Genomic DNA, 16,689 nt, shown 5'->3' on the forward strand with positions numbered 1-16,689 from the left:
AAAAACACACAACATTTCAATAATAAGTAAGAACAAGGTAAAACCACATTTTGGTCTCAGTCCCAGCTCAGTGGAAGTTTAACTACCATGGTCAGTGGAATTTGTTTGAGGATCCACTTTAACATTTCTAATGGAGATGAACATTTAAAGTTCATCTGAGGAGAAACCATTCCTTTTAGCAGGAATTCAGGGAACTTGCTGACAAATACTTGAAAGTAGCACTGGGAAGGATCAGAAATTAATCTCAGTGGTTGCTGCATGAGGGTGTCTTAAAGCTGCTTACGTTTTATGTTAGTGATACATGCATTTATGGTACTTCATAAAGAATATTTCTTTCAAACCAAATCTTAGAAATAAAAACAGCAGACTTTTCATGTACTTGGGACCATATTTTAGAAAAACTAAAGTATTTGGTGCTTGGAATAGGAAGATGCAGTTCTCTTTTTTTTACCCTTTTAACATAAAATGTTCCCCACCCTCTTAAAAATCATGCAGTGAATTAACTTTGGTTTCTAGCATGTTCCCACAGGTTGTTGCTCCTGAATTGGTCTGATTGTATTATTAATCTGTTTGCTAAACTATCACAGCCTAGCCTAGCTGTGGGTTCAAACAGCTACATTCTCTTTACAGCAGCTAGTCAAGGAAAGCATCTGTATTTTCTATTTTCTACCTTAACTTTAAAATATGCCTACTATTCTTTATTAATTCCATGAGCCTTAAAAGTACAATTTCCTTAGCTTGTGACATTTTTTTCTAGACCAATTTAGCAAAGAGATTATTTTAGTTTTCTAAGTAATTTTCTCAGTATTTTCTCTATTTAGTTGACTTCAAAATAAAAACATGTTTTGCATACAACCCTGTAAAATTGCTTTGTATTTATATAAAATGTGCTGTCATATTTAACGTGATTCCTCTCTTATAGCTGTATAGTTAACTTGTATATTGCTTTGTTTGTTTTCAGACGTTTGGAACAAAACCTCATCAAAATCATTCCCCCTGGAGCTTTCACCCAGTACAAGAAGCTTAAGAGAATGTAAGTTTTAATAAGACCAACATGCAAGAGCAATCATGAATCTTCTCGCTTCAAGTTCTGTATCTTCATTTTAGAAACATATTGGCAATTCAGTGTTGAAATCTCTGGGGATTGCACAAATCATCTCTTCAGAGTGTTAGCAACAATGGAATTTGGTTCAGGATGCCTAACAGTGCATGAAATCCTTAATAATGCTTAATTTCACTTCCTATTATAAACGATGTGATTTAATTAGTTGTTAGTCTGTTCAAACTTCAAATCTGCTTCCTCAGAAAAGATTTGAAGTTCTGTTTCTCTTCTCATCCGTTCTGTGCCTGTTTGCAGCACGTCAGGGTGGCTGACCCCAGTTATAGCAGGAGTCACGTTCTTGCAGAGCAGTGAGGAGTTCTTTGTAGTGCCTTTGATGTTCTGATGTTGAAATGGTTTGACTGTTTACAGGAAAACAAAGAAACCTGCTGGAGCTTGTTTTCTCTGTCGCTTAATCACCAGTAGATACCCAGATAATTCTTCCTTTTATTACCTCTTTTGTTTTCTCTTTGGATTAAAAAAAATAATAATCCTGATGTGTAGCAGTGCTGTCATGCAGATAACATGGGGCATTCCCCCAGTCAGGTTTTTCTTTCATTTTTGACTGATATGTGAGAGATGATGTGACAGTTCCATGATGACACAAATCAAATAAAGCATGTTACCCCTGCTTCACCGCAGTATGGAAATATTGATGTTGCCACTGGAGCAGTAACTTCCAGAAGTCATTCAGGCTTTGTAGATCAGTGCTAATGCTGCTGAAAAAGTGCCTTTGCAGTTCTTCTCTGATGTGAACAATACTGGAATTAAGACACTGTCAGCTCATTTCACAGAACACACTGGATTATCAGATAGCTTTGGGAAACTGAAGTCAGCTTGCACTATACCATTTATTTAAAGGCAAATTTGCTGTTTTCCAGTCCCAGCTTAGCAGGTTCCTAGAGCTGAAGAGCTGTAAATACAGACCTGAATATTTAACAGGTCAAATCATCAATCTTAGAGTCTCTATTAGGTCTCTATTCTTCTGTCTCACTTTCAATATAGCTGTATGTATTTTTAAAGAAGTACTGTATTGGATAGTAAGATGGTAATTTCAGTGAATAATGATGGATCCCTCTTCAGTGACCTAAATTGTAACTTTTTTATTATTAAAATAACTGCATAGTTCTTCCTAAGGTATGACTAATTTTAGATTTTTACTGTCTTTTCATTTTTTGTTGATTGGTGAACTCTAGTTTTATGGAAGTTGACCAAAAAATATCCTTTAATGTGGATAGCTGCCCTATGCAATGTAGCACTTGCTATGTGAAATGATTGATGTTAGAATTTTGCAGCAGAATTCCATTAGCAAGTGGTGCTAACAGCTTTTTGGGGTATAATTGGCATACTCATTGAGATGTGAACTCAAAATGAAATAAATAATAAGTTATTGTGCCAGATGATCTGTGCCAAAGCTTAGTTAACGTGACAGGGTCTTGTGGGAGAAGTTGGGACAGGTATTTGGGCTGCAGAATGTCCCATAACAAACCAGATGTTTTGCCATTTGTTTATCCACCTGTCTCCTTGTTAAAGTTTAGTTCCTGCTGGACAGTGGGGCTCTGGAATGAGCAACAGTTCTGTTACACATAGTTTTATTGAGGACATTTTTTTCAGTATTTATAGGGACTATTGACACCATCTTTTCAAGATTCCCAGTCCTGTTCACACAAAAATGTACTTTGGTGAAAAGATTATATCCTAAAACAAAAGAATCATCCATCCTTTTCCTTTAGAGGAAGGATAAGTTCAATATCACTGAAGTTTTGTTAGCCTTTCTTCATTTCTGTCACTTTGATTTCAATGAGAAGTGCCATTACCAGGCAGATTATCAATTTAATTAATAGATACTCTACTGGGGGTACAAGTGAAGAACATTAATATAATTGTTGTTATTGTTGCTATAATAATATTTTATGTCATTCAGAGGATAGTACTAGCATAACCCTTTAAATTTTATTGTATTTTTCTTCTGATGATGAATAAATGTGCAAGAAAGTTAGTGATAATAGTCCTCATATGCAATTCTGTACTCTCTGTATTTTGATTCTTTGCTGAGTATTTCCTGCAAGATAATGAAGTTTCCTTTCCTTAACTAATTGGATAACTGAGATTAATTATTGAATTAGTTGTCCAACATAATCTTGATATGACCTGATATGACTAGGTCAGATAATAGCAAAAAATGTATATTAATTCAAGAGTTACACTTGCATATAGATGCAGTTTGCCATTTAGAATGTCTCTTCAACAGCTTCCAGGATGGGAGAGGTATTTTGGTGATTAGTTCTAGTAAAGGAGCTGACACCTGCTTTGTCTTGGACTTAATCATAATTGCCCATATCTCCTGTCTCTGCTCTTCTGAGGATTTTAACTAAAAAGTTTGTAGAGCAAAAGTAAGAGCCAAGTGCATGGAACAACCTCCAAGGATGTGGTTGCACCTCTCTAGCTCTGATGCTTGTAGTGGCATTTCATGTTGTCAGATTAATTTTACCACATTTTAGCAGAAAACACGTTGAGATTCCACAGGCTTCCCAGTAGCTCTGTGGAGTTGTGACATTTCTAAGCAGCTTCTACAAACTAAACCATATATGATATGGATTTTGCTGCATACTCTTCTCAAATGAGAACAGACCATTTTATACATTGGAGATAATCAAGTAATCTGTTTTTAATAATGTTAGTCAACAAAGGGAGTATTCAACCAATGCTATTAATAGTTTTGCATTTGGCTGCGTCTAAAAATAAATCTGTTTTGTTTCAAAACCTTTTACAATGAAGACATTTAAGCCATATAGTCCTGTGTTACTCAGCAACTTGCAGGGTATTCTTGCTCCCCTGGTGCAGAGTCAAAACCAATTTATGTCCCCAGCTGGTGACTGAGCACAGCCACTATCCAGGGTGTGTGCAAAGAGATTTCTACTGTGCTGTCAGAGGTGCAGGGAGGGAGTATGAGGTGACTGATGTCATCCCTGCCTGAGTGGAATCCTGATAATTTTATTACATTTCCAGTTGAAGAGGCACACTTCCCCTGAGTGGTTCTGAGATACCCTAAACGAAGAAAATAAACCTTATGTCATCTAAATTCTCTTAGTGGTGCAGCTTAAAAAAACCTCTCTCTGTCGATGTAAATGAAAGAGAGAATAGGACAATCTCACCAAGTAGGGTAAACAAAGGGAACAAAAATACAAGAACAAAACTGAATCCCTTTCAGTCAAGTTAGAAGGAGATAGAACCTCCTTATCCCAACAGCAGTGGAACTTGGGCTCTAATGGAAAGGAAATAATGTGTCTAATTATCTCCTAATGCTGATTGTAGTGCATCTGCATGAAGTGAGAGAGTGCTGTTGCCCAGCATGGCATTTCTGCACGTTCAGGCACCATTAGTTATACACTCATTAGCGTCCGGACATGGGGGAGAGGGAGGATGGAAATGTTGAGATGCAGCAAATCACCCAAACAGGGCTGAAATACTTCTCTCAAAAACTACATGCCCCTTGCCATTGTTCAGCAAACTCACCTTTTCCCGTGATTTTGGCAGATTTTAATACATTCCTCAATAAATGGATAGACTGATCCACTTCATACTTCTGCTTGCTAGAGAAAAAGCAAGTCAGTCTAAACAAGTTTCACAAAACCTGTATAAAAATAAAATTAAATGTTCCTACTGTCATGGTGACATGTTTGGCTGCTTTAAGTTGAGCTGCAAAACCGAAACATTCCATGAATCCTGTCTGCTAGCCAGGATGTTGTAACAGAAAACACCAGTAGATTGCAGAGCAATTTTTTATGAGCTCTAAAAAAGATACAAGCCTTTAAAAAGTTACCAAAACACCAAACAAAAAACATCCCACTTCATATGGCTAAGTTTGAAAAGAGTTTGAGGACCTCATTAAAATTTTAACCAGCATAATTGTAGCTCAAAATATGTATAGAATGGAAAACCTCCTTACTTTCTGATTAGTAAGTTCTCATTCAAGTGATGTTTTATTTAGAGTCTGCTTGGATCCACAGCATGTGCCCCGGTGGAAATATCAGTGAAGATGTACATGAAATACCACAGTGCTTCAGCTATCAGAGAAGAGATTTGTTGCTACTTTTACAAGCTGATATCAGCTGTCAGGGAGGGCAGTGAGGTGGCTGAAGGTTGTGTCCCGGCTCAGCACCTGGTTGAACTGATGGACAGAAAGTCTGGATGACAGTGACAGTCCCGATGAGGCAGCCAGCTCTGAGCACCTGAGTAACAAGTGTAGTAAATCTGGCTCCTTGTATAAAGTGACTGTGGCACAGTCTGTATTTATCTTTGTGTTCTTGGCTGGTTATGATTCAAATTGAGGAGTATTTTCCAAAGCAGGAGCACACTTAACTTTAAAAACACAGCAGGCAATACTGAATCCCAGTCACACCACAGCCAAAAGGGTGGGATTTTGCTGGGCTCCCTGACAGGGTCTGCAGCACTCTGGGGGTCCCCACAGTTCAGAGCTCCCCAGTTCCCATTCAGGTGCTTGAAGGCTTCCTGCAGTGTCTGAGCTTCAGCACATTGAGGCTGAGTGGATTTTGTGCTGCTTGTTTTTTCTAGACCATTAAAGCCCAGACCTCAGTGGAGCAGTGCTGAGCTCCCTGCTTTGGGATCAGGGGCTTGGCACTCTGCATGATCCTCTCTGCTGTTATGAAGTTGGCCTTCCATGCCTGCATTTAGATGTTCAGACCACCTTTATGCTTTGTCATGGGCTGCTCCTCGTGCTTGAGGGACACCCCACAGGGTCCCAGTGCTATCTGCAGTATTAATGACTTTGGGATGGTTTTATCAATGTCGCTGTTGTTCTTCAGAAAAACCTTTTTTTAACATCTGTGAAATGAAGGACCTTATTAAGAAGGGTGCTCTCTATTGAGGCTCTGGTCTGTCCTACTGACTGATGTTTTCTGATCCTTTCTGGAATTTGCCTATCTCTGCCATTACACAGTCCATCATTTCTCTGAGATTATATGATCATTTACTTCTGTTTTTATATCAAGTGTTTTCTTCCAATAAACTACAGCTAAAATATTTTCATTAGATTCCTGTTTACTAACATTTTTTTGATCCTTCTTTCTTTCAGAGACATCAGCAAGAATCAAATAACTGACATTGCACCTGATGCATTCAAAGGCTTGAAATCTCTCATTTCATTGTAAGTAGAAAATAGAACTGAATGGGCATTTGGGGAGAGCTTGCATGTAAGAGGAATAAAAATGATAATGTGCTGTCTGGGGGAACATATGTTTCTGTGTGCAACTGCCAGCTTGTGTGAAGCATCTGATCTTTTGTAAATGAAAAATTTTGTAAATGAAAATGAAGTTTAGAAAGGAGGACTGTCTACAAGTCTCTCATAAGGCTGCTGACTTCTGCATTTCTTCAAATCAGTGCATTATTCAATCTGCTGTAGACATGCACCTGCACACTGCTCCATGAACCCTTCTCCTCATGGCACACCAAAACCTCACCTTAGCTCACACATGATTGGTGGTGCTAATCAGGAAAAGTTGGCAAAATATTACCATACTGGATTTTTCTTTTATAGTAAAGAAGTTGCACTCTCTTGAGACTTTTCTGGTTCATTTGGATTTTTGTGGTGTGGGGGGTTTTTTGGGTGGTTTTTGTTTGGTTTGTTTTGTTGTTGGGTTTTTTTTTTTTTTTTAAGGTGATGGTGATTGGTTTTGGTTTGTATTTTTTTCTTCAAACTAGTTAGGGAAAGACCTAATCATATGAAAATGTTTATATGCCTTAACTGTAATTACTGCTTTATTAAGCTGGAAGGGGGCTAAGATATGATTTCATACAGAAGATAAAAGGAAGGTGAGATCTCTTGACAGCCATTTCTTTCTCTTTATAGAATACAGAAAACTGATTTAGCACCAAGTTGAATTTACATGCAGCTGTATTTCAGCCTAGGTACCCATGGCACTATTAAAACAGTCAAGTTTTAATGGGTAAAAAGAGCAGTACAAGGTCAGAAGCTGCATATTGAGGATAAATTAGAATAGAGTGGTAGAAAGCCCTGTGTTGGGAAAAGCACAACTAGAATGGTATTTACCTGTGTTAATTGTAAAAACAGTATGGAAACTATTATTCATATAATCCAGCTTGCTTTTTAAAAACTGTAGTTTGTTGCTACAAGCTGCCATAATTTTGTTTTCTGAATACTGGATAATTCTGGGAAACTGAATCATTTTTTGACTAGAAGAATATCAGAAAGTAAGTAAGTACTATACTTACATGTTTCAGTAAACCTCTTAGCCAGACTGCAGAAGGATTGGCCCTTTATTTTGTGCCCTGAATCCAGCTGGGAGAATGCCAGAAATCTCTATTAAGTGTTGCTGGTGTTTGTTGAATAGTTCAGGCAGTGTTATTCAACATGCTGTGGAAATGGTCAAATCCCTCACTGCTGTCTGGACACAATTCAGCAAGAGAGTGGCATTTACTGAACCCTCCAGTTTTGGCTAATCATGAAACTACTGCTGATGCTGCAGCTTCCTGGTCCTGGCAAAGCTCCTGGCTAGGACTGGGCTGGATGGGCAAGGCATTTCCACTGGGCTTGAGCTCCCAAGGCAGAACTTACTCAGCTTTAGCATAGTTAATTCAGATACCCTCAGGTGGCCTCAGGAGTGTGGGACAAAACACATTAGAGTGGACAGAGAGGAAATGAGAATATAAACTGGGCAGGAGTTTCTAGTGTTTGACTTGCAGACAGAAGCAAGTGACATTACTATGTGCTCTCTGCCCAGTCATCCAAGGCATCTGATATTTTAAGTAAATGATGTTTGAATATGTTTATATCCAAGTGGCTAAAACAGTACTTAAGTTAATGCTAGTAGCTTGTGGCAGGGAGATGAGATGCAGCACAGCAAAGGCTGTAGAAAGGGAACTGCCTCTGAGTCTTTCTGTGCACATGCACTCTCTCTCAGTCTTTCCTTTGTTCCATGTTTGCCTCAGTTTCCCTCCACCACAGCCACACAAAGCTGTACCACAGTTTCTCCTCTCCTTGGCAGCTTTGTTTCTAGGACAGTATCAACTCCAATCTTAAAATTATCAGCCTCCTCCTCTAGGATCAGTTGTCCACTGTGGTTTTACTTTTGAAAGGTTTTGTCCCTGCTGTTCATTGCACGTAGGTCTTACAAATGTTTTCCCTATAAATGACAAGCCCTGTCTTTCATGACCTGTCACCCATACCTGGCAGGTTCCTCCCTGTAGTTCTTCCAGTTCTGAGCCCTGGATATCTTGGTGGAGCAAGACCATGTGCTGGTCAGCAGAATCTGGGTTTCTCTGAAGAAAGTTCTGTATCTTCTTTTGCCTGACTTTGCCACAACCACCAGCCCAGCTCAGTCAGACCCAGAAAGACAAGTGCAAGAGGAGAGGACTCCTTGGAAGTGCCAGCCCTCCCAGTGACACTGCCAAAGGAGAAGGAGCAAGGAGGCAGAAGTGAAGTGAGACAGTGGCTTACCAGTGTTTTCTTTTTTAGCAGCTCAGTCTTTCTGGTGCCCAAGGCCCCAGTAAGTTCAGTCAGCTGCAGGAACACTGCTCTGCATACAAGGAACAACTCCCACTGTTCCTGCACCTCAGTCAGATGTGATTGGTGCATACATTTTAATGAGACATCTTCGAGGTTTAAGCTCTGCACAGAGCAGCTGGACTTTGCAGCTAGCTGAGCTCCAACCAGAAGAAAGGAGGGGGAAAGAATTAATGCACAAACAAGAGTAAGCAACTTGGTTTCCATTAAAAATAAAGTGCTGCTGTACGACCTAATATCCTTGTGCTTTTTTCCTCTGTTTTTATTCCCATTTTGTGCTCCTCCCTGTGCTCCCTGCTTGCATGCAATCACAGTGCTCCCTATGGGTCTGGAGAGCCAGAGTGCTCCTCTGGAAGGCAGCCAAGGTTGTTACTCTGCTTGCCTAATGCACGCCTATATTTAGTGGGTTCTACTCTGCTTTCTTCTGAAGTCAACTTGGCTTGGTGTTGCCAGGCAGAAATGCTGCTCAGAGTACTCTACCTGTTGTACTTGTGTTGAGATGGTAGAAAAAATAGTGTATTGCAGTTTTGAAAACATGGGAATGTTTATAACAGAAGCTGTTTCCTCTAAAATGTATAAAACTTAAATCTTTTAAAAGTGCTAAGTGATCCATGTGCTAGCAGGTCATAAGTTTTTATTGTAAATCTATATATTTTCTCTAACAAGAAATTCACCTATGGGAGTCCAACAGGACACAAAATGATTATACTTGAAAGCAGCCATTTCTACCTTGGCTTTCTCTGCATTTAGCAATAGAAAGGCAAGTTTGTTCCTGTGGGGTACTCAAGACTTCCCTGTTTCCCACATGCAGGAAAAAATAAGTTATTTTCTCTATGCCCATTTTTAAATGGGATTTTGCTCCCTGTTCATATTATTCTTAGCAACAAGAAATTTCTACATTTGGAAATGCATAGAACTTCTTTTTTTCCTGATTGTTACAGAATAAGGAACTGGAATCATTATGCTTTAAGAACATTCTTTTTGCTTCTTCTTAGACTTTCCTGGCTTTTCCTTTTCTTCTTGTTCTGCTGGAAGAATTAGTCTTGCCATGAAATAATTCCTTCATAAAGTATGAGAGCAAATAGCACCCTTGCATTGAGAAGTGTGGCAACACTGGTTGGTTGCAAAAGAAGGTATTATCTGAATTTGAAGGAAAAGTTTGAGAAACACTCTGTTTGTAGTACCTGGTGTTTGTGTTCCATGGTTAGCAGGGCTTCTGCAGGAGTTGGAGTGTTTAATAACAGCCCAGAGCATGGGGGACAATAGAAATAGTTTCATGTTTCAAGATTACTGCACACACTTTCTAAAGTAAATTGTGTTTTCATTTAATTAACTCAGAATCTGTCTGGTATCAGTGAGAGAATTGTATCAGCATTTGGTTATTGTTAATAGTATCAAAGATAAATGTAATTCTTGGGGTCAGTAAATGTCCCGCAAATGTAGGTTTGGAAGGCCATATCCAGACTGTCTGGGGACATTTTATGAGATATGACAAAATAGTCTAAGCCTTCAGTGTGTTAAACTGTGTGAATAAATTTTAGATCATTGCAGAGGGAGAATTCCTTTGGTTTTGCTCATATACTGAATTAAACTAGTGAACACTTCAAAAGCTTACATCAGCCTGGGCACAAAGACAAGACACAGCTTAGGTTTTGACATAGCAGTCCCATTTAGACCATCATCTCCTGGGTGATGATGTATGGGGTGTCATTCATGGTGATTTGAAATCTGCAATAAAACACTGTCTATTGCAATAGCTGACAAACTTATTTTAAGGTTACAAATTGCTTTGGATAATTTTACTGTGATTTATTTAGCTTAGCTTGTTCTGAAGAAATATGAAATAGTGTAGGGGAAAAAAATTACATGTCTAAGTTTCTTTTAGATATTAGAAATTTATTGCTGTTTTTATCCCTATCAATTCGTCCTCTTCTGAAAACCTGAATTTGTGTTGAGCCTCTGCCATTGTACGTAGCTTGGGAAATATAATTCTTCCTAGCAAGAATTGTTTTCACAGTCTGAAAAAAAGTTAAAAGCATTCTGAGGACTGAAAAAGACATTGCATAAAGTCACAATTTGACACTTCAGTAAGAATGTTTCAGCCCAGCCAAAATAAAGGAACACTTAGCTGGAAACCATATGGTCTGAAGTAAGGGATTCTGTGCTAGGCTTTCATACCTCAAAAAACTCTGTGTCACCTTCAAGGGAAAAATCTCTGCGTTCTGTGATCTGACTTAATGAAGCAGCTAAATTGCAACTACATTTGCAAGTAAGGAAGCTGAGAAGCAGAGACATAAAATAAAGAACATGGCAATTATTGTTTCACGCCCTTCGAAGGTGGCATGTTAAACCTCAGTGCATCTGAAAGGCCATGTATTGGTAAATCAGTGGAAATTCCCTCATTTTAAAATGGTGCAAGAGGTCAGAAGGGATAGACACTGTGAGAAATTGGTGCAAATTTCATGTTTTAAGAGCTTTCTGCTGAAGGTTTGGTGCATCATTGATGATATTCTCGCCCAACATGCTTGTGGCTACGAGTGCTTGCTGTGTTTTCTTTGTGTGATGTGTCCCAGAATTGCAGATCAATCTATGCAGTGACTGTTTTCACTGTTTAATCTTTATTTTAGAATATCATGGGTTAAACAGCAAAACTTGAAGTTTAGTAGTAAAATTAATTATTTAATTGGAATTTTAATATCTGTCTTGGGATAGATACAGCCTTAAGGGACTATTAAAATGTCACTGTAGGATCAGGGTGAAGAAACACAATGCCTCTTGTGTAATTGTTTTATATTTGTGTAACTTCTTGTTGCAGACCCACAATGATTTTTTAGGGTGCTGCTCCCAGGGATTTCCAATGCTTGCAGTGCTGCCACAGGGGTCTGTGCTTTATGTGCTGTGCTGTTTGTCAGACTTGAGAAGCCAATGAAGAATCAGGAGCCCACAAAAAAATATCTTAGCAATTATTTTAGTGTTTTAATAAATGTTCTAATTCACTGATTCACTGTCTATTGGCAGCAATTACTGAGCTGATTTTTTTTTATTACATGTTAACTTTGTTGGTGTATTTTTAATTTTAAAAGTGCTTTGGGTCTAAAATTTGAGGTGCTTTGGGATAGAAGAAGGGTTGTTTTCTGTGCCAAGCTTGTACATTATCCAGGACACCTGCATGTCCTGCAACACGTGTGAGGGAAGCAAGTGAGCACCATTTTTAGAACTTGTAATACCGAAGGGCAAATCTCCTAAAATTTCCTTCTACTGGTAAAAAGCCCTGGAGATTTAAATGAAGCTCTTGAATTGAATTGGTTGTGTTTCCAGCTATAGGGCTTTCTTAAGTTGTTTTGTTTTGTGTGCTTGTTTTGTTGTTTGTTTGGTAGGGTTTGGGGTTTTTTTTGGTCAGGGGTTTTTGTTTTCCCCTTTCCCCCCAGAGCTGCTGTTGTGGGGGCACAGGGGTGCAGGGCAGGGACATGGGCAGCGTGCAGGAGCAGAGGAAAGGCTCTGTGGCTGCAGGGACTCAGCCTGGCAGCTCCATCAGCCCTGTCCAGGGCAGAGCAGGAGCCTGATGGACCAGGAGCCAACCCAAGTCATGTTCCTCAGTGAGCATGGGCTCTCCTGACTGACACAGAAACGGGGAGCTCTGAGCAAAGCAGGGTTTCTGAGCCTGTTCCTGCAGTGAGAGCTCCAGAGAGGAGCTGCAGTGCAGTGCAGATCTCCCCTGCTCTGTGCTTCCCCTGGCAGGGCTGCTTGCCTGCAGCCCTGGTGTGGCAGGCAGACATGGCATGAGATAATTTGGCTCTGTGCAGTGCTGAACATGAATATGAATTAGAGACAAGTGCCTGAGCTCTCATACTGACTTTTGTTTAGCTGCTAATCTGTTTGAATGGTAATGTGCCACATGCACATAAGCCAAATTAGTTTGGAAAATGCTTATTTTCCTTTTCATGGCTTCTAAAAATCGAAGCTTTGTCTTATTTTATAAGCTATTTTGATCTGTTTTATTTTGCTCAAAATAATTAAGAAGATGTATAAACACATCCAAGGTTTAAAGTTCAGTGGCACACTGCACTCTAACATTCTGGCTCTCGAATTAAAAACAAAATTTAAAAGATTGCTCTGAGAGTCTTATTTCTGTATTGTCATTCAGTAGTACCACAGGACATGAGTGTTGATATTTCTTTAAGGTTTTGCTTTCCCTAAGTGTTTTATCTCTACAGCCAGAATAACCCTTAGGCTGGAGTAGGGATGTTTTTACTTTCCATGGGCATTTTGCAAAACTTAGCTTCTCAATTCTTCTTTGCATTATTGATCAGCACTGCTGCTCCTGCTCCTTCACAAAACTAAGGAAGATATTTTTCTGGCATCCCAGAGTTTGCAGTCTAAACTCAGTGTACAGATGACACACTGAAGCTACAGAGAGCTAAAGGAAGGTTTTTCAGAAAGACTGGAAGGTGAAAAGGAAACATACTGGGTTCTGTGGGCATTGGTGTTTTAATCTTTTACAAATATTTTATTTGCAGAGGTTTTGCTTTTGCTTTCTGATACAGGTGCACACATCTTTGTTCAGAAGGAAATCTGTGAGTCAGCCTTTCACATGTAGGTTTAGAGCCGAGTGAAATTCAGGGAATTAAATGTTTTGTTTAACTGATCCTGTTAAACCTTTCCAAGTTCAACCACCATTTTCATCTAGCTTTGGATGGAGTGTAAGAGTCTTCAAGTATTGCATTACATTTTGTTGAAGTAGGAAATCGTGTGTGTCACCTGAAGTGAAAGCTAAGAAACAATCAAGATAATTTTGGAAGCATTCATTGCTCACAAAAAGCACTAACTGGAGCAGCACATTAAAAGCCACCCTCCTGACTCTGTATTAGATGGAAAATTTGTTACATTTGTTTAGAGAAAATAGAGTGCTGGATGGCCATTAGTTTCTTGAGTAGCACTTCAGTTCCTGCTAAACTGCAGAAGTAATGAAAAATTAGGTTTCAGTGTAGGTTTTGGTGTTTAAATACTGTTATTTTGTTTAGGCTCAGAAATGAGCTGATCTGGGAACACTCCCACAGGGGTGATGGACTCCCAGTGACTGATGAAGAGTAAACTGAAGTGGTGATGCTCTGGGAAGGCCAGGGGGTATTGGAAATGGTGTGTCACGATAAGAGTTTGTTTTTCACTGTGTTCAAATCTTCCTAAAATTTCAAACGTTGGAAGGCAGGGTAAACCAGGATTTCAGCCAACATCCAAGCCTCACATGGCCTTTTGATTCATTGCCAGTCTGTTGTGACACATTAAAAAGTGATCACATTGTGATCACATTAAACATTGTGATCACATTGAAAAGTGAGTGAATTAACTGATTTAGTGGCACATAAGCAACAGAGTTTTGGTATGAGCTGGTTTATAGCCATTTGCCGTGTAGAGCACGAAAATTACATAAATTCTGTTTTTCCCAGTTTAAAGTGTTTAGGTAAGGCAAAATGTCAGAGCCTCATAATCTTCCCTTTTACCAGGACTCACATAAGCTACTCAGCCACTCTCTGCTTTTGATAAATGACACCGACCTGCAGAAATGGCACGAGCAAATACTTCAGCCATGATTGCATTTCTGGTGTTCCTGTCATACATGATTTTGCTCTGATCACTGGGTAACACATCTCAGCATAATGGTGGTTCTGTCTCTCTTCCCCTTCATTCAATTTCCAAGGATAATATATGTGCATTTTTCCATTAAAAAAGGAAATATTTTTAATGTTAAAACTGAATCGTGGATGTCATATATTTATGGTTGATTAAATATACACAGTGATTCTCATTTTTGTTATTAAAGCTTTACTGATTTTTGTAACTGAGCTATGCCTAAATTATTTTTGAATTCCTGAAATACATGTCTATCTCCAGTTCAGGATAAATTTCTTTATATTAGTTCATTGAAATGGTAACAACAGCTGGTGAAGCCATAATATTTTATCCAATGATGCCTGTGTCACATTTCATGCCAATTACTGTATCTTAAGAGACTCAGTTATATGAAATTATATTGACAACCAGCTTGTGCTCTCTGGCTTTTAAATTCAGTATTACTGAGCAGAATTCTAGGTTTTGCATCAGACAGTGTGCCTTTCAGTGGCTAAAATATTTCTAAAAAGGATAGGGGAAAAACATCCCTTAACAGAATGAAAAATATTTCAGATACAGTTTTTGGATGGTGTCCAGTTTCTACATTAAAAATGCCTTCCAACACCAGACGAAGCCTGAATCATAACGACTCATTTAATGCCATGTGCTCTCTGAAAAGAAAATGAGATCAGCGGTTAAATGAAATGCCCACAGATCCTGGGCATGGTGCACCATGATCAATAAAGATGATAATGCAGAGATGTGGGAGGACACTAAACTGGGCTGTTATTTAAGATTTATTTTGTCTTCCTGAATCTTTCAGAGTGCTCTATGGAAACAAGATCACGGAGATTCCCCAGGGCCTTTTTGATGATCTGGTGTCTCTGCAGCTGCTGTGAGTATGATCCCTTCCTCTCCTTTATTTTACTGACTAGCTGGATTTACTGTTCTTTCAGCTTCTGACATTAATAGAACCACCTTTCCCACTGAAAACTCACTGGGATGTGCTAGTCTGTTTTTCTATGTCAGGCAAGAGGGAGGCAAGGGCTGAAAAAACTAAAAAAGGAAGGTGTCAACAGTTTTATAGCACAGTGTGTATAGTGGATAATAGACACGGAGGATTTAAGTGTGGGGAGGAAATGAGAGACTCGGTCCAAGAAAGGAAATTTGGTCACTGGCTGATGCGTGGGTGGGGATGCCATCTGATTGTTTTTACACATTTAGCACTTGGGGTTGAATGTCTGGATCCTTGAGGGCTTTTGTGCTGCAAGAACCTGCTGGGGCAAGTGAAAGGGCAACGTGAGAGGTCTGATTGCTGCAACCTGTGCTCAGTTCCATGTTCTTGTTATGTCAGATGGGGTCAGTTGCAAGAGAAATTATTTTAGAATATATTGTTATTTAAAGTATTTTGTGCCACGTGTGATTTAACTTGCAGTCATGATCGGGGTAAGATGTATAGACTGATATTCAGTATGTATAAATGGAGCTGAAAAAATTTCCCGAGCCAAAGGTGAAATTGCAAATTTCACTCACTCTTGTCTCCATGATCACATTGGGAACCAGTAACTCCTTCAAAGGGAAGGGAATCATCAGCCAGTCAGTAGAGGGAGCAGCAGGGAAGGGAGTTTATGTGTATTCCTAATGTTCTGATTACCATCATGGATGATGCACTCAGAAAATAAAGGTGATATATCAAAAGTGAGTTAATTCTGGTTTATGTCACATATAGCACTCCACCCCAAACAGTAAACTGCATTTAAAATAGAATATGAAGTAGCTTTTAGACATGTTACTTGAAGCCTTTCTGACAATCCTCATGTAGCCAGCAATGAATTTCCCAAAGATTGTTGTGGCCATTGGATTTGTCACTGTGATTGCAACCTTTGCTGCCCTGATATGGGATATCAAAGCAAGCTTAGGTTTAGATCAGCATTCATGAGCAAAGCCAAACAAGTCAAATGAAGTAATTGAAATTACTCTCTATACTAAGTGAAGGACTGCTCAGATATGTAATTTATCCATAAGACCTTAATTGCAGGCTTGGATCCCCTGTTCCAGAGCAGAGCAAACAAGAGCCCCTTTGGTGTGGCTGTGACAGTCCCTGAGCTGGGGCAGTGGGGAGCTGCCTGTTGTTTTATCTTTGCCCTATGCACCTTTTTCTCACAGCTCCTTTCCTCTCTCCTGCCCCAAACCTCACAAGTTTTCTGGTACTTCAGTGTTTCCATGGCAGCCTGGGCAGTAAGAGAAATTTTGGGGCTGGTTTGCCAGGCTTGAGGACAGTAATTATGAAAGTGCAGAGAAGCTGGGACTCATTCAGCCTTGACCTGTGAGAAAAAAATCTGTATTTTAAAAAATTTGAGATTTACAGTTGTCCTCCCCAACCCACATATTTTACAGTTACAGCTTTGAAGTGATACTCTTGAAGACTTTTTCTGTCTAA

The 16,689-nt window shown here is 39.3% G+C and overlaps 1 protein-coding gene across 5 annotated transcripts in view; it reads left to right on the top strand.

Annotated features, from left to right (window-relative positions):
* SLIT3 (slit guidance ligand 3) overlaps positions 1-16,689 on the top strand; it is a 466,954-nt gene that overhangs the window by 313,623 nt on the left and 136,642 nt on the right. For all 5 annotated transcript variants that reach the window (XM_033073074.1, XM_033073076.1, XM_033073075.1 and 2 more), the window contains 3 exons: positions 962-1,033; positions 6,195-6,266; positions 15,073-15,144. In XM_033073074.1, coding sequence (XP_032928965.1) covers positions 962-1,033; positions 6,195-6,266; positions 15,073-15,144 — 216 coding nt within the window. The remainder of the gene's footprint in view (positions 1-961; positions 1,034-6,194; positions 6,267-15,072; positions 15,145-16,689) is intronic.

The sequence above is a fragment of the Catharus ustulatus genome, chromosome 15 (assembly GCF_009819885.2).
Source record: "Catharus ustulatus isolate bCatUst1 chromosome 15, bCatUst1.pri.v2, whole genome shotgun sequence".
Lineage (NCBI taxonomy): Eukaryota > Metazoa > Chordata > Aves > Passeriformes > Turdidae > Catharus > Catharus ustulatus.